The sequence below is a fragment of the Aethalodelphis obliquidens genome, unplaced genomic scaffold (genome assembly GCF_003676395.1).
Source record: "Aethalodelphis obliquidens isolate GAN/ISIS:26980383/991018 unplaced genomic scaffold, ASM367639v1 scaffold84, whole genome shotgun sequence".
In the NCBI taxonomy this organism is placed as follows: Eukaryota; Metazoa; Chordata; class Mammalia; order Artiodactyla; family Delphinidae; genus Aethalodelphis; species Aethalodelphis obliquidens.
Genome location: NW_020838028.1, coordinates 5,741,847 through 5,769,608, shown reverse-complemented (window position 1 = coordinate 5,769,608; position 27,762 = coordinate 5,741,847). Strand labels below are relative to the sequence as shown.

The following is a 27,762-nucleotide window of genomic DNA, read 5'->3' as shown; positions in this document are numbered from 1 at the left end:
GAGATGGAAACAACCTAAGTGTCCATCATCGGATGAATGGATAAAGAAGATGTGGCACATATATACAATGTAATATTACTCAGCCATAAAAAGAGACGAAATTGAGCTATTTGTAATGAGGTGGATAGACCTAGAGTCTGTCATACAGAGTGAAGTAAGTCAGAAAGAGAGAGACAAAAGTCCATAAAAATTTTAACTGCACAAGTTGTACCTTTGCCTTAAAATACAGCCCCTTGCTGTTCGGGTTGTAGACAGTGGACGAGCAGCAGAAGCAAGAGCTGGGAGCCGGTTAGAAATGCAGAATCTCAGTGCTCCCACCCTGTACTTAATAAATAAATGATCCATGTGCATATCTCTCTTTCTAATGTGTTATCTATTAAGGACCTCTCCTCTCACTCCCTTGAACTTAACATTTTGTCATTCCTACTTTTTATTTTTATTTCAACTCAATGGAACATGTGCCATTTTCTCAAAACAGTAAAATAAAAAGAGAGAATTATAAGAATGATGTTACTCAACTAATATTCTCTATTTAATATTTATTTTATTTAGATCCTCCGATTATTGAAGGAAATATGGAGGCAGCAAGAGCAGTGGATTTAATCCCGTGGATGGAATATGAATTTCGTGTGCTAGCAACCAATACATTGGGTATAGGAGAGCCCAGTATACCATCAAGCAAAATTAAAACAGATGGTGCTGGTATGTAGAAGAAACTTTTTAAAATTTAAAAGGTTTATAAATCCAGTGACACTTTAGCATATAATTGAATGTACTTGGAAATAATGCTCTGAGGTAAGTAATTTATCTAAAAAATGTGTGTATATGTATCTCACACAGGTGTGTGCATTCTGTGTCAAGACAGTCAAAAACCAAAAGAGAAAATATAAAGCTTTAGAATATTCTTACATAATTAATGGAAAAGAGGTAAATAGAGGCAACTATATGATCCACTGAACACCACTTAAATGAAGTTGGTGTTTAGAATATAAACTTTAATGTAAATTGAGAATCTTAACCGGGCAGAGTCATGGTTAAGCAGATTCCATGATTTAGAAGGCTCACAATTTGTTTTCTCTCTCAAAGACATGGATAACCGAACAGCCACGTGGATGGAGGGTATGAGCAGGAGAGCAGGTTGAGCCTGGCCAGGAGGAAATGTGATGGGGTCTCTTGGATCTATACCACCTGGGGAGTCAGAGCATCTCAGAAATAGCTATAATGTGTTCTTTTAATATTAGGTGTCGCTCTAAATGTGCTCTTTTATCACAGCTCAACCATGGCTATTCTTCCAATTTAGGTTCACATTTTTATGCTAAATACCAACTCCATTTTAATAGCCTTTTATACAAGAAATACCCCACTCTGTTTTCCTTCACCCTTGAATTTCTAGGTAAAAATATTGTTCTGATTCTAATAATAACTCTTCTTTATTATTCCCTGTCTATGAAAAAGAAAATGTTTTGTAGACTCTCTGAGTTTATTTTTACTGCGCCTTGCCAAACTTCAGTGCTTTATTTGGGGGGAAATATTTTAAATGGATGACAGAATGCCATTAAAATTCTGCTGTGATATCTTAATATCACTTATCCACATTTCTGGCTACGTCAATTCCTTGGCCTAACTTCTAAATAGAATTATGAATCGTACTGTCTTTAGTTTTTAAAGCCAAGTTATTCACAGAGACTGCCATCAATAAATTATCTCTTAAAGTTTCATGTAATTTATCAGATAAAACTGATGATTCTGTAATAAAGGAAGAACAGAAACACTAAAATACTGATCTGTGTTGAGCATTTTCAGATACATTTCAGTTAATCCTCACAATAATATTTTGAGGTAGGTATTACAATCCAATGCTCATTAATAGGCAGTAGACTCAGAAACACTGAACAGTTTACCTAGGTTAATATAACTACTTGCAAGATTCAGAATTCAAACACAGACCTGATACATTCAACTTTCTCTCTTAAAGGTGTTTTCTCAAGCAGGACTCCTAAACACACAGCCATTTATATGAACCTTTATTTTTGCTTTCTAGTAGAAGCTCATATTTCATTCTAAGTTACAGAGCTAGATATGACTTAAACACCGTTTTTTGTTTTACTATATCCACCTGTGAAATGAACACAATTGTTCCTTTTTCTCTGCCTTGCAGAAATCTCATTAGGATACGGAGGTAATATATGTTGCAGCTTTAGAGAACACAGATACCACATAGCCAGGATCCTTGTGCTTGTTTGGTTTTGATTATTCCCTAGAGCCTCCTATGTTTGTAATAGAAGTTTCTGTGTGATGGACTGAACACAGTTGCCCTTTCTTGAAAAACAAAAATAAAAAGGAACTGGCACATTATCTGACTGGTGGTTTCAACCACATAATTCATGCTGAGAGATCATGCACTTGCTTTGATATAACAAGTATTCATTTTCAAAATAAAATTGCAAAAATATCAAATGATTAAGTTGGTCTAAGCAAACTTATTTCAGTTAAAAATTATAACATGCTTATCTCAGATATAGGCCTTTTTTTATCTCATTGAGCTTGGTTAATTTTCTGTGATCTGTTGACTAGCACAATGTGAATTAATTCTGATCCAAAAACAACATTGTTCATGGGGAGGGAAGATACTTTCTCTGGCATTGATGATAGGAGTAGATCTTCCCCTCTGTTACCAAAAAATTGTAGGAACTCTGTTACCAAAAAATTATGTATTATTTATTTCAAAAATGATTGCTTTAGTATACTTTGGTTGATTGTCTGGACAGAATTATAAGAACTTGGATTTTTTTTTTTAATCTCAGTGTATATTTGATTAAATTAAATGTTTTTAAGAACAGCAACAGCAAAACATGTTTCAGAAAGAAAGATTCAATCTGATTCTTTCATCTGTGAATCTATAAATATAATTTATATTTAGTATCATATTTAGAAGATAAGAATACTTTTTGATGTGCTTGCTACCTGTAGATTGTATGTAACTCTGAAGACTTTCCAACCTTAATGTCTTCTTATCTTTAGAAATGCTGGGAAAAATTTGTTTTAGTGATATCAAACCTAAAATTTTGGTAAGGTTGTTACTTTCAACTAACAACTTTTGGCATCACCTTCATTAAGCATGACCTCTAACATGTTTGCTCAAATGGTATTTTGTTAAGGAATTAATTCTCTATCTAGTGTACTTGGAAAATAACTTCTCTTAAAGGCCTTCACACACAAAACAGACATATGAAGTGATAACGGTCTTATTCACAATGCAAGATTTGGCCCAATCGTGATATAATAAGATGATGCCTTCCTTTCAGTTGTGAAAAAATAAATCCTATAACCTCTAATACATTTGTTAATCTTTCATAAGAAAATATTTTTGGATCCTTTATTAATCAAGTTTTGTGGCTACTATCATTTATGCACTTGCTGTATGTTATCACAGAGTGCTAAACTCTCTACTTGCATTGCTCCACTTAATTCCCACAATGACTTTATGCAACTGGTATTATTTATACTAATTTTACAGACAAAGAAGTCAAGATTGCACTGGGTTAATGTGAAGCAGAGCTAGTATTCAAATTCAGGGCTTTGCAATTCTAAAAGCTTCATTCCTAAATAATTTTCTAGGAGGGCAATATGCAGTATTAAAGCTCTGAGACACTGATCCTTTAGTAGAATACTGGCTCCATCATTTAAAACTCTGTGATTAGAGGCATGTTACTTAACCTCTCTGAGCCTCAGGTTTCTCATCTCTAAGTGGAAATTATTTATCTTATGAATTTTTTTATGATTAAAAACATGTAAGGAAAGCAAAGTTAGTGCTGTCTAGTGCATAATATTTTCTGAATAAAATTTTTATTAAGCCATTAATGCTCATTTTAAGCTTTAATATGCTTATAAGAAAATATTGATCACCTCTTTTGGCAATATATTTCCATTTTATTAACATAAAAGAGGATCATATAATTTCATGTAATTTTAATCATCTTAAAGGAATAATTTATATATTTAATACAATACAATCCAACAGACTTTCTCTTTAATTTCTGTTTTTCATTTCATCCTGTTTTTGAAAAATTGAATATTCATAAAATTGGACATTTACATTTTTTATCCTTACAAAAAAATAAAAATACTTTCTGAAACAGGGGGATGTTTGTCTTGTCACGTACCATTATAACAACTCTCTAAGAGATGCCAGCATATGTTATGTGGGATAAAGGCTGGTTCCCATTTGATGGAAAGGTTGCTCCTGTGCCTCATTATACTGATTGAAAGACAGGACATTATCTAGTGCGGCATATTCCCTTATCTGTCCAATTACTTAATTTTAAGATTGCCAGACACAGTTGGGTATATTCTTTGGTTTCAGACAAGTGCATTATAAAATGGATGGCCCCAAATGAAGAATTAGAAGATGTGTTTGTAATCATTGTAACCCATTTAATTTTGACTGTAAATAAGAGATAACAGAAGCATCCTTCAAAGTGATGTGTCATTGTAAGACATACCCCCATAGCTAATAGCTCTGCAGGTGTAGTTGGTAAGTCGATATCCTAAAATGGTACATTCAGGTTTGTTTTGACAACTTTGTTATTTATTTGCCAGATCAAACAAAGAAGGAAAAGAGAAAAAAATAACATAACACTGTAATCAGCACTTTCATACTATGTAGAGAGCTTTAATTTCATGTCTAATGAAGCTATTCGTCTGTGTCATTTATTTTTATTTTTATTTTTTTAGATATGTTTGATAAAGGAAGAGGATGGTGCTAAGAACATGTTTTATAGCTAGTAAGGTGCTATGTTAAAGTTAGCAGCTGTCACTAGTTATGTAATAGAAAAATCTTTTTTTTTTTTTTTTTAAAGAAGCAAAGAGTGTAGATTTTTAAGCCATCAGGAGGCCTGAGTTAAAGTTGCAGCTTCTCTACATGTGAGTAGTGTGACCTGGGCTAGTTAACTAACTACTTTTGGGACTCATTTGCCTATTTTATAAAAAAAGAATAATGCTACTTTTCTGTATATTTATTTTAAAGTGCTGACCTGAGTATCCAATTAGGTACGATATGTAAAAATCATTTCTAAGTTCTAGATGAGTCTTTTAATAAGCTGGGCTTTTTTATTCATTTATTCATTCATCCATTCATCCAGCAAACTTCTACTAGGGATTTTTAACACATTGAGGATATTTAACACACTGAATTAAAACCAGTTGTACATATTTAATTTTACTACACTAGCGTCTTCAGGACCAGAATCAGATTTTATTCATATTGTTAACTTTAGTGCTTAACACAACACAGTGTCTATAACTGGTACTTAAAATTATTTATAGAAGGAAAAGAGAGGAACAAGAAGGGAAAGAGGATGGTTCTTGCAATTGTAAGTTAATAGAGGATAATGAAAAGTGATCAAACCTACTGTGATATTTGCATATTAAAATTTAGAAAAATATATTACCAAATATAATTTGTTTTGTTTGAAACAAGGTTAACATATGCATTAGATGCTTTTGTTTTTAATACACCGAGATAAACTAGGAAGTGTTCATTCTTTCATTTAAGTGAAAAATCCATAATCAGTTTGGGTTCTTTATAATAAATTTACTATGCAATATGCTTATTTCAGTTTGTAGCATTCTTTTCTGCCCATCTAAACATTCCTCCAGATGACTTGTGTTTAGACTATCATTCTATTGAGCAGTTAACGAATTTACTCTGCTACGTCCATTTAACTTTCCTGTTTGAGAACAAAATCTAGATTAATAAGCAAACTACAATTTTGGCCTGATAAGATCTAAAGACATTAATGTTTTTGTGAACAATTTCAGACCCTATATAATTTTTACCTGGGAAGAGCATCAATTTAACATGGTAGATGCATAAAGAATGTTAGCAATCTGGTCCACCATCAGAGCAGGAGATCATAAGAATTATGAAGAACTCATTTGAATATCCAAATATTATACAGTTAATTTGATTTTATTAATGACTTCAGAAAGAAAATATATTTATAGATAGAATAAAAGCAGATGTAAGGCTTTAATCCCTTTGTTTACCTAGACCCTAGAGCATTACTTACATACCATTTTGAATCTCTTACTAAAAAATTTGTTTTAAATCACAGTGAAATTCTGATGCAAATTGAAATGAGAAGCTGCATTCATGGTAACTTTATTTCTGTAAAACTGGAAAGCAATAATTAACAAAAACTGAGTAGTCCATATATTTTAAATCAAGGGCCTTTCTTCCTATACTCCATGATTTTTATAATTTAGGATTTGTCACAGGGCAGTTTGTACATTGTTAAATAAAACGCCAAAGCCCCAAATGTTGCTTATATGCAAATATTTAAGCATTCAAATTTACAAGTAAAATTGGCAACAGTTTCTTTTCATAGGAAAGAATAATCATGACATTGGCTTGATTTTCTTTTTAAATATTTTTTAGATCTACAACTGAAATACAAAAGCCTTCCTATAAACATCATTAAGGAATCATTATTAGACTGAAATCATTGCAAAAAGACAAGTTTAAAAGCCTCACTATTTTAAATTGTTTATTCATTGTTAATTCAAGAATTTTGTATTTTTCCTATGTATTTGTTTAAATTCTTTTTAATAATTTATTGTTAAGAGAAAGTCTATTTTGCTCACTGTCAGATGCCCTGGAGCCTAAAGTTAAGTAAACTTCCTTGTGCTCAGGGTGATTTACTTCCCTGAAAGGAATCAGTATTTGGCCAAGTCCTCCTGTTTTCTGCAGGGCTGAATACAAATACAGAGTAGTTAGGTATTCAGATACATGTCAAATATGTAGGTTATATGCCAATTCCACTTGTGAAAAAATGTCCCTTAGCTCCTAAAGCTACAAATGAACATTCAAAGCTTAAAGAAGGAAATTAAAATATAAAACACTCTATTATTCCAAGTAAGATATAAAACACTCTATTAAGAGATATAGCTAGGGCTTCCCTGGTGGCGCAGTGGTTGAGAGTCCGCCTGCTGATGCAGGAAACATGGGTTCATGCCCCAGTCGGGGAAGATCCCACATGCGGCGGAGCGGCTGGGCCCGTGGGCCATGGCTGCTGAGCCTATGAGTCCGGAGCCTGTGCTCCGCAACGGGAGAGGCCACAACAGTGAGAGGCCCACGTACCGCAAAAAAAAAAGGAAAAAGAGTTATAGCTACCTTTATTTCTGTGCTTTTGTTCTGTCTGATTTTCAGCATCGTGAACTCAATGGATGATCTTTGAGGAGGAAAATAATCTTGAATCATCACTTATTTGAAATGTGTTAGACCTGAAACTAAAAGTGACGAAATGGGAAAAATATTCACTCTAACATAAACATATTCTATTTTTAGCTCTGTTCTAAATAACAAAGGTTAATATTGATTATAATTTAAAAGATTATAGTGAAATGCTTTGGCAAATAATACTTGTCCTGATGAAGGCAATATTTGATTCAACAAATTGCAATATAATAAATTAAATTATTCTAGAGTTATTTTTGAAATTATTTGCCTGTGACCACAATATTTGTACTTAAACACAAAATTTGATTTATTCATTGATTATAAGACATGTTCTTTGTTTCTGTATAGCATGTAAAATTTTAACCTCAGAATATGAGATATGGGGCTTAAAGGGTTTCCAGCAGTATTTTAATGTCCCAGCCTTCAATATGTATTTCATCTAAAGTGCTACAAGTAAATTACCTTTTAACACCCCCATGCACTCAATTTAATTTCTAACACTCAAGTGGTGACAGTTAATAATAAATAATAAAATAATAAAATAAAATAGAATAATAAAATATAATGTCTCAAGCTTCACATTAATTTCTTAATCAGGAAAGGAAACCATATAGTTTTATAGATATAAAGAAAAGCCTGTATTTTGTTTGTTTCTGTGCAATTAATGTGCATAGTTCAGCAAAGAATTTATGTGGCTAACATAGAGGAAGTTTTGAAGTATTTATCTGTGAATCACAATTACATGTTAGGATCTGTAACTCAGTAAATGAGTACTCTGTAGAAGGTGTGACAGTTTCCTTTAGGGAAGGACTATTTGGGGAGTCATGGAAGAACTGACATGTCATCTGTTCTTTAACATGTTAAAAGAGCTGGGAATGATATTTCAGACTGAACCACAGCGGTTGTGTGGGAAAATGTATGTCCTCAGTAAAAACATGGTCTTCACCTGCGTAGCTGGGTAGCTGGTCTCCAACCGCCTGGAGTGCAGGAACAAACTATGCTTTAGTATTATCTGTACAACTCCAATTAGATGCAAATCCAATAAGGTAAAGGCTACAATAAGGTAGAGTACACAAATCTGATAAGATATAGCACCCACCTTGAAGGACTTCCAAGGAGAGAGAATAACTTGGAGAAAAACAAAGAGGCCATTGCACTTGGTAGTTAAAAGAAATTTTGTGATTTTTGAGAGAGTGATTTCAGTAATATGAAGTGGAACCAGATTATGGGTTGTTAAAAAGTGATTATGGAGTGAAGTATAAAAATAGTCATATATCATTCTTTGCAGTTCAGTGACAGGAAAGGGTGAGATTAAGAGGAAAACAGTATTACAGGATGATTTTTAAGGCTGGAGAGACTGAAAAGGATAGTCATTACAGTAGAGACTGAAAAATAGAAGGATAATATAAAAAGATGGAAGTAGGTGAGAACCGGAGTCACTGATGGGACAGGGTTCCAGAAGAGATTTAGGCATTGAAAATAAGAGCATAAGAACAGCATCAGTTTTCTGTTTCCAAATATCTCAGGGAAGCATAATCCTATGTTAATGCACATGCACTGTTTCTTAACAGTTATTTGTAGATTGAGGCATAAAACTAACACAACAGTGAGTTGTTAGGTCATAGAGTTCAAAGCGAGCTGTGAAATATTTAACCAATAAAATACGTCTAATCTTTCAAAACCATATTAAATAAATGGACACAGAAAAAAAAAGATGGGAAGGCAAATTTGCTTCACTACTTTGTTGAAGGAAACTAGTACATTTCCTGTGGCACTGAACCAATTCTTTTCTTGGCAGTAAAACATTATTACAGCAACTATGCGGCATTGGATCATGTGTGCAGCTTGTCTTTCCTGGTGAAAGAAAACATGTACAGTCTCTAAGTGAATAAGAACTCTAACATAAGAAAATAATTACAGGGCCTCTCATTTGTAGCTTTGTTTATTTGTTTCAGCACCTAATGTGGCTCCTTCAGATGTAGGAGGTGGGGGTGGAAGCAACAGAGAACTGACCATAACATGGGCGGTAAGTGCTAAGAAGTTGCATATGTTAATAGGCTGCTTTACCTACACTTAATCTCAAACCCATTTTGCTTCCTGAAATAAATTGAAATAAAAGACAATGCCCCAAACCCAAACAAGAATAAATTACTAAAATTATTTTTTTTTCTTAAATGCATGCCAGATTTTACCTGGCTTACTATGGCTTAGTGCAATTCTTATACCAAAACAGATTATTGATGCTAAAGTATCTGTAGGTTTAAAGATTAAACAAACATTCAACTCTCTCATTCCAGAGATATTTTGTACTCTCTGTGGCCTGGTAACCCAATTGCAATTCACATTTGCTCTGGACTTTCAGAACTCCAACGATTCAGTTAAAAAATCTTTTGTATCAGCATCTGTTTTAAAATTGGAGCTTGCTTTCTCACTTGAGACTTACTTTCATCACCATTTGTAATCTATCATTGGTCAGTCTTAGAAGTCCCCCCAAATGACTTGTTATTAAGGTGTCCAAAACACTGTATTAAATTTTTATGACCCAAAGGGGAGTTTTTTTTCAGAGACTATGATGTCTGGAAAACAATGCGTCTTAGCTGAATTTTTGAAGTGAGAGAGATACTGGGGGTGGGAAAGGCTTTGGTAACATAGATTTTCCTGAATTAGGCATCTGGCATTTATCTAGGTAACATGTTTTGTATAGCTCTATGTATCCGTTAAATATTTTTAGTATTTAATTACTGCAGAAAGTCAAAGAACACAACTAAGGCTCCAAAGGATTCTGAGAACTACAGGAAAAATGACAGGTTTTATTCTTTACATGAGTTAAATTGTAATAAATGGATATTTAGCAGAAATTGACTTCACTCTGTGCTCTGTAGTCATATTTTATACTTGGCATTTAAATCACATTTTTAAGTAAGGTTTAGAAAAAAATTGCCTTTTCTTCATTCAAATCTCAAATGATTTGTCAGTTCTAGTGTCAGTGTATCACACAAAAGTAAAGATATTGGAAAAATTTTAACATCTTCCTCCTTTCTTTAGGCTTGATTTTCTTAAACTGTGTAGATATGTGCGTCACAATAAGATGAGGAGCTTGTCAAAAAATTCAGAATTGGGAATTCCTATTTCAAAAATTTGAAATCAATTCTCTGAGACTAGGGCCTGAGAATCACTAATTTTTGAAAACTCCATAGCTAATTCTGGTCTACTAAATTGCAAAAACTAAGTATAGAACTATCAATAAGAAAAAATATTTAAATTATGGTGGGAATCTTAGGCTATTCTATTAATAATGTAAAATCATATTTTGTACATCCTTGTGGTCATGCTTCAGGATTTCTATATTGTGCAACCAAGAACAACTTCTTTTCCCTTTGAACTTTGTACATTTACAGACATTCCTGTTTAACCTATGGATATTCAAGCTACTGTGCTGTATTTAGTTCAAGGTTTTTCCTCAAGACACTGTAACTTTGATATTCTGGTGAAAAAAGTCAATATACAATGGGCACATTTACTTTATTGGCTAAAAAAGACTAAATGATGGATACTCAGTAGAACTTGCTTTGAGTCAGTATTTATAAATAATGGATTGTTAGGGCTGACACAGACTTCTTTATTGAGCAATTGTTATATAATAATAACTCTGAGAAAATAATGCAAAACAGAGCTCTTACTTCAGCCCTGGAGTCAGACGGTACCCATAGCCAGCCTCCTACAGATCAGTGCAATGTTATCCCTTCCTCCTTTCGCATTCTTTTTCCTTTGACCAGTTTCTATTGCTTGGTTACAATACAGATATTCCAGAGTATTGTTAACTGTCTTACCATAGCCTTTCAACTCTAAAGAAATTCATTTACTTATCCATTGAATAAATACTACTTGAGGCTTTGTTCTAGAGTCTAGGTAAATGAAACTGACAATAACCCTGCCCTCATGAAACTTATGTTATACTAGTGGAGAGAGACAGTAAAGCAGACAATAAGTAGAATATGTAGTGTAGATCATTATTGTTGTATTAAAGAGAAAAAAATAAAGTGGGGGGATTCTATATGGATTATTGCAGAGTCTTGAAATGGCAGATCCTGTGGCCAGGGAAAACATCAAGTGTTTTTTTAACCTCAAGAAAGTGAGAGAGGGACCTTCTGACAAATAGGAAAGCATCCTAGAAGGAAGGAACTGAAAGTAAAAAAGCCCAGAGTGGGAGCCCCCGTGGGGTGTTCCAGAAATAACGAATTTGGTAAATGAAGTCACCACATGTTGGAGCACATTTGTGCCCTGGCCTTTTCAGGCAGCTCTCACTTATGAACTAAGAATGTTTTTACAGAAAGCATGCTTCCATGTGTAGCATATTTATTGTTTGCATAGGATTTTCCCCGTGTTAACTGTATTGCTTAAACCTATTAAATATTTCAATTTCTATTCAGCCTTTGTCAAGAGAATACCACTACGGCAACAATTTTGGTTACATAGTGGCATTTAAGCCATTTGATGGGGAAGAATGGAAAAAAGTGACAGTTACTAACCCAGATACTGGCCGCTACGTTCATAAAGATGAGACCATGCGCCCTTCCACTGCATTTCAAGTCAAAGTCAAAGCTTTCAACAACAAAGGAGATGGACCATACAGCCTCACAGCCGTCATCCACTCCGCACAAGATGGTAGGTGAAAGAAAGACCCCACTGACCTGATGAGGGATTGTTTCTCCAGTAGGCATTTTGTTTGCTGTCTTTCGAGCCTACTTATTAAGATCTTTTTAAGATACCACACATTTTGTAAATGAGTTAGTAAATTTTGAGCCAAATTAAAATGTCAGTCTCTTTATTTAAATGACAGGAACGTGGCCAAAATCTCTTTCATTCTTTAGATCATGTTTATGGTAGTTAGGAAATCTCCACTAAAATCCTTGGCTTAGACGGCTGTTCCTGGACTCTTGACTATAATTTTGCAGTCAGAAATTCTCCAGACTTGATGGAATCTTAACATACACTTTTTTTTGATAAAATTTCTCCTTTTAACTCAAAATTGTGTATTGTATCATTTATGTAACTTCTTTTGTCATTACAGTAGCATGCTAGAATTTCATTAAAGTGAATTTAGGCATAATTCTATGAAAAAGGAGTCAGAAAGCAAGTTGAAGTTTTTTTCTTGGAAAGAAAAAAAGATATCTGAAAGGTTATTCAGGGGAAAATAAATACAGATACTGGCTCTTTGTTTTTCTAGAAACTTTAACTGAACTGAGCATGCTTCTGGAGGACTTTATATATCTCTGCTAAATGATACGTATTTTTATATTAAACTTAATTACGTTGATTATTTATGATTTCCCATTTAAGCTGCTACACTTTTTTTATTATTTATTTTCCTATTTAAAAAAGTAAGACTTCCTTATTATACCTTTGTACTCACATGCATTATGCAAATAATTAATGGCTAGAAAGGCAAGTAGAGATTTTCGTTGCCTTCTGACCTAACACATTTGTGCTTGGACAAGTTTCCCTTTGCACATGTGTGAGAAGTAAAAATGGAAGGGTTTTAAAACTTAAAACTATGTGAAGTACTCTTCTGATCTCTTAGAGGAAAAACACTATCTATTAATTTACCCAATTTACACTAATTTTAGTCCACAATAAACATTTAGCTATCCCGTAGAATTTATGCTCTTCAGTCATAGAGTTATTAGCTTTCATATTTGTTAAAAATTTAATATCTATTCAAATCATCCCATGATCTTTACTTTCAATACAAACATGAAAGACAATCATATATATGTGTATATGTTTACACACACACATAAACACGTGCATACTTTTCTAAAGTTAGCTCAATGAAATACATAGAAAGAATAACAAGTAGAAATTTCTAAGTTAATAATCAATTCAGGATTATTTAATCCTGAGTAATTAATCCCACATTTTCTACACTCATTCTGATTTGGCAGAAGTATGATAACTTGACTCAATAGTTTGAAAAACTTAAGTACATCTCACAGAGAAAATGACAGTGTAAAGTATTTTACAAGTCACCTTCTCACCCAATATGATTTTTTTTTTAACTCGATGCTAAAGTAATCAGGCAAAAGCCATGCTTGTCATCTCTTTGGTTATGGCCATCTGTATTTAATTACATTTCTTTCCTAAATATTTCATGAGTCTCATAAAACGTGCATGTGACAAAATTTGTTTAAGTGTTCATCTTCACTGCTGCTGCTAAGAAATCAGTCACAGTGCCACACGTTTACCTTGATTTGGAAAGACGACAGTGTTCATGTGCAGGGCATTTTAGCATAAAAGAGGATTATGCCTTGTTAATAAAAGACAATAAAAACTGATCACTCCTGCTTAAGAGTTCCTTAGTTACTTTGTGTAATTTTTGTAAGGGATGTAAATTACTTTTTTTTTTCACTGAACAGAGCCTTTTGATACATATTTGACTAGATGCCCAGTTGGACAATTAGACTTATAAAGGCTTTCCTGAGCACAAGAAGTGGTGGATGTCACAACTTGTTTCAAAGGATCTTAAAAAAAAAAAAAAGATCTGAGCTTAAACATAAAAGAAAAAGAGGCTGTATAAAGCTGTATATCTCTATATATATAGCTGTATACAAAGCTGTATATCTTTAGCTCATATTAAATAGGAAGTGTGAGAGAGTTGAAAATTAATTGTAATGACTAATTTTCTATAATAAATACCAAATTTCCTATCTTTGACAATATAGAGTTGATAAGCTAAACATAATAAATTTTAATTTGCATCCACAGGCTTTCATAAACAGGTTAGTTAAAAGAAATACAAACGCAAGAGGGAAGAGATATGGGGACGTATGTGTGTGTGTAGCTGATTCACTTTGTTGTAGAGCAGAAACTGACACACCATTGTAAAGCAATTATACCCCAATAAAGATGTTAAAAAAAAAAAAAAAGAAATACAAAAATATTAGTATGGTTCTTGCTCACAGATATCAGAGAAATCCTTATGGATTTCCATATTTTGTATAAGTGTGTGTATATATGTGTATGTATATGTATCTGTCTGTATTAACATTCATGTATATGAATATGTGTGTGTGCATGTATTACTGATGACCACGAAATAAGCATCTTACGTAAGAATGTAATGTTCTCATCAAATTTCAGCTCCCAGTGAAGCCCCAACAGCAGTAGGCGTAAAAGTCTTATCATCTTCTGAGATATCTGTTCATTGGGAGCATGTTGTAGAAAAAATAGTGGAAAGCTATCAGGTGAGTTCAATTTTTACCAAACTAAATACACTTGCTCATAATTATCAGCATACCTTTTCAAATATGTTGCATCTCTCAACGTTCTGTGTCCTTCTGATTTATGTGACAACTAACACTATATTCTCTGTGTTTAGTATGTTGGATATTTATTAACTAACTTATGAGTAAAGCAGGGGTTCCAAACTGACTTATCTATAAGAGATGTAGAGCCCTGTGTGTAGGTAAACAATTGGCCAAAATAAAAACTAAGGTAATAACACTTGGGCTTAAGCACAATCTTTTGAAACAAACATTCTCATAAAATGCTGGTAAATCTCAAGTTTTTGGGAAATCATTTTGGTAGTTTGGTAATTTAATTTTTTTTACCCTATTTGACTCATTAGTTCCACTTCCAAAAAGCCCTCCAAAGGAAACACTTCTAAATATACTAAATATGTATCCCATTATGTTATCTATGAAGGCAGAAAATTGACAACATTCAAAATGTCTCAAAGGAAACTTCCTTCAAAATAAGTCTTAAAAGTGTAGTAGGATTTATCCAGGATAGGGGAGGACTTGTCTTAGTCAACAGAAATAAGACCTGGGGAATTGAAGCTAGTTCTGCTGGGATCTTTAATATGAAATTTAGACTTGATTTTGTAGGAAAAGTGAAGTCGTCTCATATTTTTAAGCACAAAGAGTGAAAATTAAGAGGAACTGACATCGTCCTACCTTTGCAGATGAGAAAATGGATGCCAAAGAGATTCAACAACTGGCCTTAGTTAGCACTAATATACTTAAATAAAATGCTGCAACCTGGCTTTCTCAAGACCCTGTTTCTGAGATAGAACCACAAAAGCAGCCCCAGGTTTTAAGTTTTAAACCCACAAGCTAACAGGAAGCTTTTTTTCTTGGTATCATAGGTTATGATTTGGGTAGATGTTAAAGTGTTTTCAGATCATCTTTGCAAGTGATCAGCTGAAGTTGTCACCAGGAGAGTGGAATTATAGGAGTGGACTGTGAAGTTCCACTATTCATAACTTATTAAACTTACATTTGCATCTGGTAGAAAAGAAATGGAAATGGAAAAGAGAGAGAAATTCACTAGATGTTAGAAAGCCCTGTAATAAATAAGTCTGAGGTATCTTGGGAGAACACATCAATATTTAGAGCTTTCAAGCCATATTTTGGACTTAGGGTTTCTTCTTTTTTTAATATTATTCATTTGTAAGCAACAAAAAAGAGAAAAAAATGATTATTTAATATATAACCCATGCATTAACTCAAAGTGCTAAAGATGTATTATTACTTTGCTAAAAACATGCCACAGAAATAGATATTTTCTTTGTCTGAGAATTATATGTTGACTATTTTATAACTTCTGACATGCAGAGTAAAATGGAAATATGAGATGTGAAACAATGCACTGGCACCAGTGAATTTAGACAATAATCAGAATATACACTCTTGATGCAGAGTAAGCTAAGTAGAGGATTCTCAATTAAATAGCAAAAAATAATCTTAACAGCTAAGATTTTCTCAAATGATCAAAAACCGTATGCCGTGGAGAAGTTTAGTTTCACAGATTTCTGACGTTTCACAACTCCATACTAGAAAATTATGAGCTCTGCTGCTGAACAGACGTGGGGTTATCTCTCAGCTCTGTCTCTTAGAAACTTTGTGGAAAATTTATTTAAACTTTCTGGGCCCTAGTTTCCTCACGTTTTAAGCTGAGAGTAATCAATGCCTCATATCCTGTTGTGTGGAATAAATGAAATAACCTGTGTTTAACGCTTTTCCCTGTTTTATATCACTGGACATTTGAAGACAATGATGACGATGATGATGATGACAATGATGATAATGTTAATAATGATAAGAATGATAATATTTGTTGAGCCCTATGATGTCAAACATTTAATTAAGCTCATCGTATTGAATCCACACAATCCCAGGAGATAAACACTATTATTTTCTCCATTTTAAAGGTGAAGAACTTGAAGTTAAAAACATTTATCTGAGTAATAATTGGTATAAACTGACTTGAACCTAGGTCTTGCCTCTCCAGAGGATGGTTAATTAAAAATGTTGGAAGGGCTTCCCTGGTGGCACAGTGGTTGAGAGTCCGCCTGCCGATGTGGGGGACACGGGTTCATGCCCCGGTCCGGGAGGATCCCACATGCCGCGGAGCGGCTGGGCCTGTGAGCCCTGGTCGCTGAGCCTGTGTGTCCGGAGCCTGTGCTCCGCAACGGGAGAGGCCACAACAGTGAGAGGCCACGTACCACAAAAAAAAAAAAAAAAAATGTTGGAAATAAATCATAGAATTATTGTTTCCATTTATTCTTTCTTTAAAAAGTCTTTAAGTCTTTCATACAGAGCTTTAAATATCAAAGAGACAAGCATGAAGGCTTAAAAGAGAAAATCTGTAACATTTATTCTCCTGTAAGAAAATGCCCCTTTATGGGGGAAAAGCTTGACTCACTATAATGCGGTTATTGTTACTATTTTTAGATGTGAAGGAAGAAGCCAGTGGTTTAACAAGATAGACAATCAAGAAAACTAATATCCTACTGCACTTCCCATGAAAATGTACTATGGGTCTAAGTTATAAAGAAACAGAGAAAAAAAGCAGGACATTAATAAAATAAGATAAATTAAAAGTTGGAAAAGCCCAAGTCCTGTGTGATTGACCCCATCTCAAGGTTAATTTCCTGACATTTCAAGTGAGAACTGTTGGCAATTGGATTTAAAAAAATCCCTTGTGGTTTTAAAGTGTATCTTGTAGAAAGTTTAAGTTTTATTCTTTCCCCGCCCCCGGCCTAGTTAAAGAGCTCCCCACTTTTAATCTTAATTTCCTGCAGTGTAGGTGAACTAGAAGAATGCAAGAAGTATTTCTTATCAAAGGCTTATTAGAAATTTGGGCTCCTGCCCAGGAATCCACAAAAGACTTAGTTTACTCACCCAGCAGGTAAAGAATTCACTTAATGAAAACAAGTAAAATATTCTATCAGGAATAATAAATACAAAACCTCTTAGCAGCTGAATTGGAGATTAATGCTGATGATTGATTTCACAACTATCTTAAAAGATTAACCATCCTGAGTAGTTTACACAGATGTCTTTAAAAGTTCAATTATTATGGTGAGCATAAGCTCATATTTAGGAAGTGCTGTATTTTATTATTTTGGAGAAGGCATCTATCTTCATCTGGATCTCCCCAAAGCAAAGTCTGACACACAGGTATAGAAGAAGTTAGTGTTTTTGTTGTTATTGTTGTTTGTTTTAAATATGATCCCAGGGAGCAGATATGAGGAAAAAGCAGAATGAAAAGGAGAGGGTTAGAAAAATGCTTTTTCTTGTTGGCAACCACTGTGGGCACTGGTACTCCATCCCTTGTGATCTTTAAGGAGCTTCATAAATGTGGTTGAGAATTACCCCACATAGAATGAAAGGGGAAGCGTTCATCCACTGCTATTCCCCATTGGTTAAGAGTGGCCCCAGGGGCATCACCTCCCCTCCCTGCTTTGATTGCAGGACAAGGTTCACACTGCAGCATCAAGGATGACCCAAGACAGGGAGTGAGAAGTTAGCAGTAATAGCAGAAGAAAACTGCTAACTGGTAGTACTTATGGGAAGCTGGTTGAAGCCTACATAGAATTGTTTGGTTCCTGCACCAATGGCTAGAATAAAAAAGAACTTTGAATAGGTTCCAAGAAGTGTGAGAATACAGATTTTGAGTGATATATATTATTACTATTCCTAACCCATAGAATGTACTAATACTTGAATTAGTCTGGGATCTGGATAATATAAAGTTATTATATAATATCTTTTTTAGATATTTTTCACTTAAATAACCGTATTTAGATTTTTTTCCTAAAAACTGTATTAAATCCATAACAAAAGAATATTCAGCTCTCAGAAGGTATTTTTTTCAGAAAATTCAGAATTTGAAGAAGGAAGTTTGGAAATCTGATACAAATTTTACTGAAGTGGAAAATAATAAAATGGAGCAAGCCTAATTTTCAAAAGTACTAAATATCTTTAAATACTTCCACAATTGTAACATCCAGGTTTTATTCTAAGCCTCTTTGGAGAAAATGAGATTAAAGAGCTGTTTTTCCTACAAATTTCTTAAATTTTCCTCGGAAGGGATATAACTATTATCTTTGTACAAAAGTGGTGTTATTGTAGTTCATAAATGTATGGAAATTATAATTATTCTTTGTTATATGATTTAGCCCTTTTTCTGAGGCTTTTCTTTTCAGCTTCCCAATACTGTTATAAAGAGTGAATTTTCTTGGGACAAGATTATACACTTAGATCATCCTATCAAATATATTAGTAATTTTATGTGAACTTAAACATTTTGATTTCTCACTTTATTTATAAGATCTATGGAGGAAAATAACATGTTTGCTTGGTTCACTACTATATTCCTAGCATCTAGCACATAGCTGGTACAAAGTAGATACCCAGAAAATATTTGTTCAATGAATGAATGAGTGCCATACATCAAATGCAGTCCTATGTACACAGCATTCGAAATAATGAATACCTGTCCTCAAGGAGTTTATAACCTAGCAATAGTAGAGACCAGTAATGGGGTAATTCCATAATTGTTTAATAAGCACTAAGCTAACACTAGACATGGGGTGTTGTGGAGATTTTAGGAACATGTAAATAAAGAGTTAAATTTATATAATGCCACAGTGTTAAATAGAAATAAATACACTATATGTTGCTCTAGCATGTGAAAATGAATTTATGGTCTGCTGTCCATAAAGCAGGACCTGCTTCATTTATTTATTTTTTTCCACTAGTTCATCCAGGCTGCCTTTTGGTCTCCCTAGTGATTAATCAAAAGGAGTGCATTTGTTCTGCTGCATGACTACAGGTTCAACCCTTCACTCCAAACAATTTTCTCACAGATTAATATTGGTTCTTCACCACAATGGGCCACTTACTGCAGGGATCAAACACAGTGGTCCAAATTATCTATTTGGAAATTATTTCTAAGTGCATGGCCAGTGCCTAGTTCAGATGAAAAATAATAATAATGCTACATTTTACATATATCCACTATTTATTTTAGAATTCTTTGAAAACATTGCAAGTTAAATCTAAAGGTATGCTTTAAATTAAGGAGAGACAGATTATTCAACCAAAATAATTTTGTATCAGATGCTTTCATTAGTAGAGGTTTAAAATACTGTAAAAGTGTCTGTAAAAAAATCTCATATTCTAAAATAAGAAAGTCAGAGATTATTTGATACAGTCAATAACTCTCTCTGTTCTCTAGTTACCAGGGCATAACTAAGGCACTGCTTAAATTTATTGTGAATTTCAGTGGAGACTGTGTAATATAGATCCCTGCCAAAATCAGATGAATATAATAATTGACCATTTAAGATATAGATGCAAAGAGTAAATTAAAGAAAATTTTGTTCTTTCCTTTTTTATTGCCAAAATGCCTCATGGAATTATGGGTAAACTGTCAAAAAAGTTTGTCACTTTAAGTCCTCATTTTAATACTTAGTGTCTTTTAGAAATGGTCTAGTTAGAAATCTTCTCCTCTTTAAACGGGATAGAAAAGTTGTTATAATGAATGAATAAAATTTTAAAATGTGCTCTCAGTCAACAAGTATCCACATAAAAATGTCTGAACCTCGGGGACGTCAGTTTTGATTGCTATAAAACAGGCTAAATACTACCATTATTGGTTTGTTGAGAAAATAATGCACATGGATGATCCTACTTTAGTACCTGGCATTTCACTAGGATATAAATGTTCATTTTATTTCTCTTCAGTCAAGCAGTGGAAGAGGCCTTACATGTCACACAGTTCAAATTTCCACTAAAATATAGGCCATCTTCCTCCTTCTCAGATGAATGTAGGAACTGCCTGGATGCTTCCAACACCAGGAAACTCATGCCTTCACAAGGAGGGTCCCATCCTCATAAAGTCTCTTCTCTGCCAACTGAGATCTGCCTTTGGAGCCGCTTGTAATATTCCACTTCCTCGGTTCTGAAGCCATCCTTCTGGTCAGAGGACAGAAAAGCCAAAGAGATTCCATCAAAACTATTAGGAAATATATTATTGGCATCAGAAAAAATGAGCCCTAGTATACAAAATAAAAATATCACAAAGGAAACCAATAAGCAAGTAGTAACTAGCCTTTGTTCTGAAATGTGCTCATTCTTCATGTAAACCTCACTTTGTTACTAAGGGAATTTGAGCCATCCAGTTCCACTTTATAATGGTTTTTTATGTGTTTATGTAAATAAACATTTCAGGATTATATAAATATTAGATATTATCTTCTAGTATGTTGGTTAATTGTGAAATTAAAATCCCATTGTTTTATAGACAGGGCATCTAAAATATAAAATTGCAGTATACTTATAAACAATCCTCTCCTTTTTATTTATAACTGAGATGTAATTATAGATTTTTAACCAATAAAACAGCCTTATTGGAAGAATGAATATTATAATTCATAGCTTTTACTTAAACTTTAAGAGACAAGGAAGGCTGTCATTGATATGCTAGTTGGTAAAAGTAATCATTTCTAATCACAACATGAATGAAATTTTTTTTTTTTTTTTTTTGCGGTACGCGGGCCTCTCACTGCTGTGGCCTCTCCCGTTGTGGAGCAAGGCTCCGGACACGCAGGCCCAGCAGCCGTGGCTCACGGGCCCAGCCGCTCCGTGGCATGTGGGATCTTCCCGGACCAGGGCACGAACCCGTGTCCCCTGCATCGGCAGGCGGACTCTCAACCACTGCACCACCAGGGAAGCCCCATGAATGAAATTTTTTAAACCTTCTTTTAAAGATAACTTCTACAACTAATCAAGTTATTAGGTATAATATTTCTTTGATATCTGGCCTCTATATAAGTTCAAAGGAAATAATTTTATATACATACTTCTGAAATAAGCTGGCAGAAAGTAATTAAGCTAGCATGTTTTAGGCCTCATGACTATTTTTGTTTATCAATGGCTCTTAACAAATTTGCAATCATGTAAACACAAATAAAGCTGGAAATAAATTATATAAATTATTGTGGCAAATACTTCCAAACAGAAACCAGTTTTATAGTTTGAGAGCAAATCTTATGCACATTTTTTTGGGTTTTTCTCTTTTTTCATCTGTGTGTGACTATTTCAGGCAATGAGGTGAGCCTTTAATTTGCTTTTGACACTTCTAATCAGATATGCATTGTGTGCCTTGCCATTTTCTAAGACTGATAGAAATGTAAGTAACATTAAGTAACATTTGAGAATATGATGCTCAGCCAACATCAAGTGTCAGAACAACTTGAAAAGAATTTTTTGCAACTGAAGTGTCTGAATCATGAAAAAATATTACTCAACTTTTATGTTTGCAGATTCGGTACTGGGCTGTCCATGATAAAGAAGCAGCTGCACACAGAGTGCAAGTCACTAGCCAAGAATACTCTGCCAGGCTGGAGAACCTTCTGCCTGACACCCAGTACTTTATGGAAGTCAGGGCCTGCAATAGTGCAGGGTGTGGACCTCCCAGTGATATGATTGAGACCTTCACCAAGAAAGCACGTGAGTCTCAATATTTGCATTTTATACTTGTCAAAAACTCCCAATTGATTCAGTGATGATGCAGGTATATTTGAGAGAAAATTACTACCTAGCAGTCTGAGCACTTTTGGTTTTCAATTTTAACCTTTAAAATCACACAAGATTTAAAAAAACAAAAACAAACAAAAGCATTGATAGTTATTGTAGATGATGAAAAAATGTGGAGAATACCTTCACACATTTAATGTTCCATTACAGAACCTCCCTTTGTAAAGACTGCCCACAAAATTTTGTATCATTAGACAATTAATTTGTTATTGTTTTAAACTTGGTTTTATAGGAATGCATCAACAACATGAGAAAATGAAAATTCTATAATTTTTCTATGCTTTGATTTAAAAACCTTCGTCACTGCACAATGCAAATACAAGTTAAATGTTGTAGCATTATGTTAACTCTCTTATTACTGTATGTTCTCATTGTTAATATAACAAGACCACCTGCCCTGCTCACATTTTTTGTCATACCCATCTCCCTGACTTCACTATGATAGCTCTTTTTTGAACCCAAGTTGAACAGATGGAGGAGGAGAACTTATATTCAGAATTCAGGGAAACTTCACAAGAATTTGAAGACATGATTACCATTAGAGTTTGAAAATTTATGAAATTCACTTGGGGGAAAAGAAAGTTCTAATGAAATAATAGAACATGGTGGTAAGATCCAGGCTTTGGTATCAGACAGGGGTTTCAAATCTGTCTCTATCACTTACTCAATGTGTGACAGTAGACATATTACATCAAATCTTTAAACCTCAGCTTTTTAATTTGTAAAAAGAGCATTCATTCCTTTGTTATTTTTTCAATTTATTCATTCATCAAAAATATGCTACATGCCCAGAACAGGTCTAAGTGTTGACAATACAGAAAGGATGAAGCAAGACCCAGATCCTCTTCTCACAGGCTTTAACAAACTAATGGAAAGAGAGGAAGAGAGAGAGAGGGAGAGAAATATGACAAATAAATAAGTATAACATCAGATGACAGAACAATAAAGTGAATAAACAGATGATATGGGAGGAGGAGACGAAGATGGCAGAGTAGAGGACCTGAGCTCACCTCCTCCCATGAACACATTAAAAATACATCTAGACATGGAGCAATTCTCACTGAAAACAAACTGAAGATTGGCAGAAATACTCTTCTATGACCAAGGCTGTAAAGTAATATCCACATGGAGTCAAGTAGGAGGGGAGAAGAAGTAATCAGGTTGGAACTCATGACCCTAGTACAGGACATAAAAGAGGAGGGGGATATCACAGAGTCAGAGATCTCCTGGGGAGTGAGGGCTTTGAGCCACATATCAGACACCCCAACCCTGGAGTCCAACACCAGGAAGATGAGTCTCCATAGCAGATTAAACCACCAGTGGGACTTACAAGAGGGCTGTAGAAAACAAGACTCCAATCACGAAGAGTGTGCACACACAGTTGCTTACTCCTGGTAACAAGAGAGAGAAATCAGATTGAAAATCCTCTGATGGCTTTCCTTGGGCTTTCCCAGCATGTGTCCCAATCTGCACCAGTTGCCTTCTTTAGAAAAGTTCCCAGATAGGACAAAGGCTACATTGCCAAGGAGAGTGTGCAGTTGTGGGGGAAGGAACTGGAAAAGAAACAGCACTGCATCTGAATGGGGCAAGGGCAGCCATTACTTGTGCTCACAGAGGCTCCAAATTGGGAGCTGTCTCAAGCTCTGACTGGCTTGCCAGGACTGTCTTATCACATGCTCTGGCCTGCACTGGGCACCCACTCTGGCCCCCTTGCTCTAGCACTGCTCCCCTCTGAGGCAATGATTCTGTTGCTGTGGGGAGGGAGAAGACACATTTAGAGGGAATGGAACCAGCTTAGACCTGAACCTCAGGGCTTCTGCTCCAGCACCTTGGGACTCAGAACTGCCCCCAGTAAGATGGTGATGGCCACTGAGCATAGGAGAAGCTCCAGTACACACCTGGCTCTGGATCTAGTCCTTCTGTCTCCAGCCCCACATTCCAGCAGAATGATAGTTACCAGCACACTGTAAAAGGAGATGTGACCCATGCTCGCTTCAGATCCAGTTTTCCCACCAAAGCCACTGGACACACAGAGATTGATAGGGGCACTACAACACAAGAACACTCCTTCAAGAACTAAATAGTTAAATGTTTCACCTAATTTCAAAGAAACTGAGAAAGTTAAATATAAAGACAGAGAAATTAGTTTCAAACAAAAGAGAAAGAAAAGAACCTCTGTAAAAAAACAACTAATGAAGCAGAGATAAAGAGTTTAAAGCATTAGTAATAAGAATGCTAACTGAACTTGGGAAAAGAATAGATGAAGACAGTGAAGATCTTAACTAGGAATTAGAAAATGTTAAAAAGAACAAGTCACAACTGAAGAATGCAATAACTGAAATGAAAAACACTAGATGGAATTAGCAGCTGACTACATGATACAGAAGAACACATAAGCAATCTGGACGATAGAATAATGGAAATAATCCAATCAGAACAGCAAAAGAAAAACATATTTTAAAAAATTGAGAACAGTTTAAGGGACCTCTGTGACAATATCAAGCATACTAACATTTTTTAAAATTTATTTATTTATTTTTGGCTGTGTTGGGTCTTTGTTTCTGTGAGAGGGCTTTCTCTAGTTGCAGCAAGCAGGGGCCGCTCTTCGTCTCGGTGCACGGGCCTCTCACTGTTGCGGTCTCTATTGTTGCAGAGCACAAGCTTCAGACGTGCAGGCTCAGTAGTTGTGGCTCACAGGCCTAGTTGCTCCGCGGCATGTGGGATCTTCCCAGACCAGGGCTCAAACCCGTGTCCCCTGCATTGGCAGGCAGATTCTTAACCACTGCGCCACCAGGGAAGCCCCCATACTAACATTTTTATTATGCGGGTCCCAGAAGAAGAAGAGAGAAGGGGGTCAAAAGTGTATTTGATGAAATGATGGCTGAAAACTTCCCAAACCTGAAGAAGGAAACAGATATCCAGATACAGGAAGCACAGAGGATCCCAAACAAGATGAACCCAAAGAGACCCAAGATGTATCATAAAGAAATGGCAAAAGTTAAAGATAAGGAGAGAATTCTAAAGGCAGCAAGAGAAAAACAAAGAATCACTTACAAGGGAACCCCCATAAGGCTATTAGCTGATATTTCTACAGAAGCTTTGCGGGCCAGAAGGGAGTGGCATAATATATTTAAAGTGCTGAAAGGGAAAAACCTACGAACTAGGGTACTCTACTCAGCAAGGTTATCATTCAGAATTGAAGGAGAGATAGGAGAAGCAAAAACTAAAAGAGTTTATCAATACAAAGCCAACCTTGCAAAAAAATTTTAGAGGGTCTTCTCTAAGTGGAAAAGAAAAGGCTACAACAAGTAGTAAGAGTTGATATGAAAGAAAAAACCCTACTAGTAAGAGCCAATATATAGTAAAGGCTGTGGATCACCACTTAAATAAGCAACTATGAAGATTAAAAAACAAAAATTGTAAAATCAACTATAACCACAATAGACTTTTAAAGGATAAACATGAAGAAGCAAAATATGACATCAAAACAGAAAATGTGTGGAGGGGAGTTTAAAAAGTAGATCTTTTAGAATGTGTTTGAATTTAAATGATTATCAGTTTAAAACAAGTAGTTATAGTTGTAGGTCAACATATATGGACTCCATGGTAACTACAAGTCAAACCCCACAATTATAGATACACAAAAACTGGAGAGAAAGGAACACGAGCACACCAATAAAGAAAATCAAACCACAAGGGAAGAAACTAAAAGACAACTACAAAACAACCAGAAAACAAGTAACAGGATGGCAATACGTATATATCTATCAATAATCACTTCAAATGTCAATACACTAAATGCTCCAATTAAAAGACACAGAGTGGTTGATTAAATAGGGAAAAAGTCCCATCTATCTGTTACTTACAAGAGACTCACTTCAGAGCTAAAGACACACAGAGACTGAAAGTGAGGAGATGGAAAGAGATTCATGCAAATGGAAACTAAAAGAAAGCTGAGGTAGCAATACTCATAACAGATACAGTCTATAACAAAGATAGAGAAGTGCATAATATAATGAAATGGTAAAGGAAGTGATACAAGAAAAGGGTATAACATTTGTTATCATGTATGCACCTAAACATATAAATCAAATATTAACAGACATAAAGGGAGAAATTGACACTAATACAATAACAGTAGGGAACTTTAACATCCCACTTACATCAATGGGTAGATTATCCAGACAGATTATCAATAAAGAAACAGTGGCCTTCATCATCAAAAAAATCCACAAACAATAAATGCTGGAGAGGGTGTGGAGAAAAGGGAACCTTCTTGCACTGTTGGTGGGAATGTAAATTGATACAGCCACTATGAAGAAGAGTATGGAGGTTCCTTAAAAAACTAAAAATAGAGCTACCATATGACCCAGAAATCCCAGTATTGGGCATATACCCTGAGAAAACCATAATTCAAAAAGACACATGAACCCCAGTGTTCATTGCAGCACTATTTACAATAGCCAGAACATGGAAGCAACCTAAGTGTCCATCAACAGATGAATGGATAAAGAAGATGTGGCACATATATACAATGGAATATTACTCAGCCATAAAAAGAAACGGAATTGAGTTATTTGTAGTGAGGTGGATGGACCTAGAGCCTGTCATACAGAGTGAAGTAAGTCAGAAAGAGAAAAACAGGGCTTCCCTGGTGGCGCAGTGGTTGAGAATCCGCCTGCCGATGCAGGGGACACAGGTTCGTGACCTGGTCTGGGAAGATCCCACACGCCGTGGAGCGGCTGGGCCCGTGAGCCGTGGGTGCTGAGCCTGCATGTCCGGAGCCTGTGCTCCGCAGCAGGAGAGGCCACAGAAGTGAGAGGCCCGCATACCGCAAAAAAAAAAAAAAAAAAAGAAAGAGATAAACAAATACCGTATGCTAACACATATATATGGAATCCAAAAAAAAAAAAAAAATGATTCTGAAGAACCTAGGGGAAGGACAGGAATAAGGACTCAGACATAGAGAATGGACTTGAGGACACAGGGAGGGGCAAGCATAAGCTGGGATGAAGTGCGAGAGTGGCATTGACATATATACACTACCAAATGTAAAATAGATAGCTAATGGGAAGCAGCTGCATAGCACAGGGAGATCAGCTCGGTGCTTTGTGACCACCTAGAGGGGTGGAGAAGGGAGGGTGGGAGGGAGACACAAGAGGGAGTGGATATGGGGATATATGTGTATATATATAGCTTATTCACTTTGTTATACAGCAGAAACTAATACAACATTGTAAAGCAATTAAACTCCAATAACAATGTTTAAAAAAAAGATTAAAAAAAAAAGAAACAGTGGCCTTAAATGACACATTAGACCAGTTGCACTTAATAGATATCTATAGAACATTCCACCCAAAAACAGCAGAGTACACATTTCTTTCAAGTTCAAATGGCATGCTTCCCAGAGTAGATCACATGCTAGGCCAAAAAACAAATCTCAAAAAACTTAAGAGTATAAAAATTATATCAATCATCTTTTATAGTGAAAATGGTATGAAACTAGAAAACAATTACAGGAAGAAAAATGGGAAAAACATAAACCTAAGGATCTAAAAAGCATACTGCTGAAAAACCAATGGGTCAATGAAGGAAATCAAAGAGAAAATCAGAATATACCTAGAGACAAATGAA

General features: G+C 35.0%; 1 protein-coding gene across 1 annotated transcript in view; it reads left to right on the top strand.

Moving 5' to 3' along the window:
• The window catches only part of CNTN1 (contactin 1), a 378,978-nt gene that overhangs the window by 302,218 nt on the left and 48,998 nt on the right, over positions 1–27,762 (top strand). The window contains exons 16-20 of the mRNA XM_027093461.1: positions 553–702; positions 9,196–9,266; positions 11,671–11,905; positions 14,381–14,484; positions 21,855–22,041. Of these exons, the coding sequence (XP_026949262.1) occupies positions 553–702; positions 9,196–9,266; positions 11,671–11,905; positions 14,381–14,484; positions 21,855–22,041 (747 nt within the window). The remainder of the gene's footprint in view (positions 1–552; positions 703–9,195; positions 9,267–11,670; positions 11,906–14,380; positions 14,485–21,854; positions 22,042–27,762) is intronic.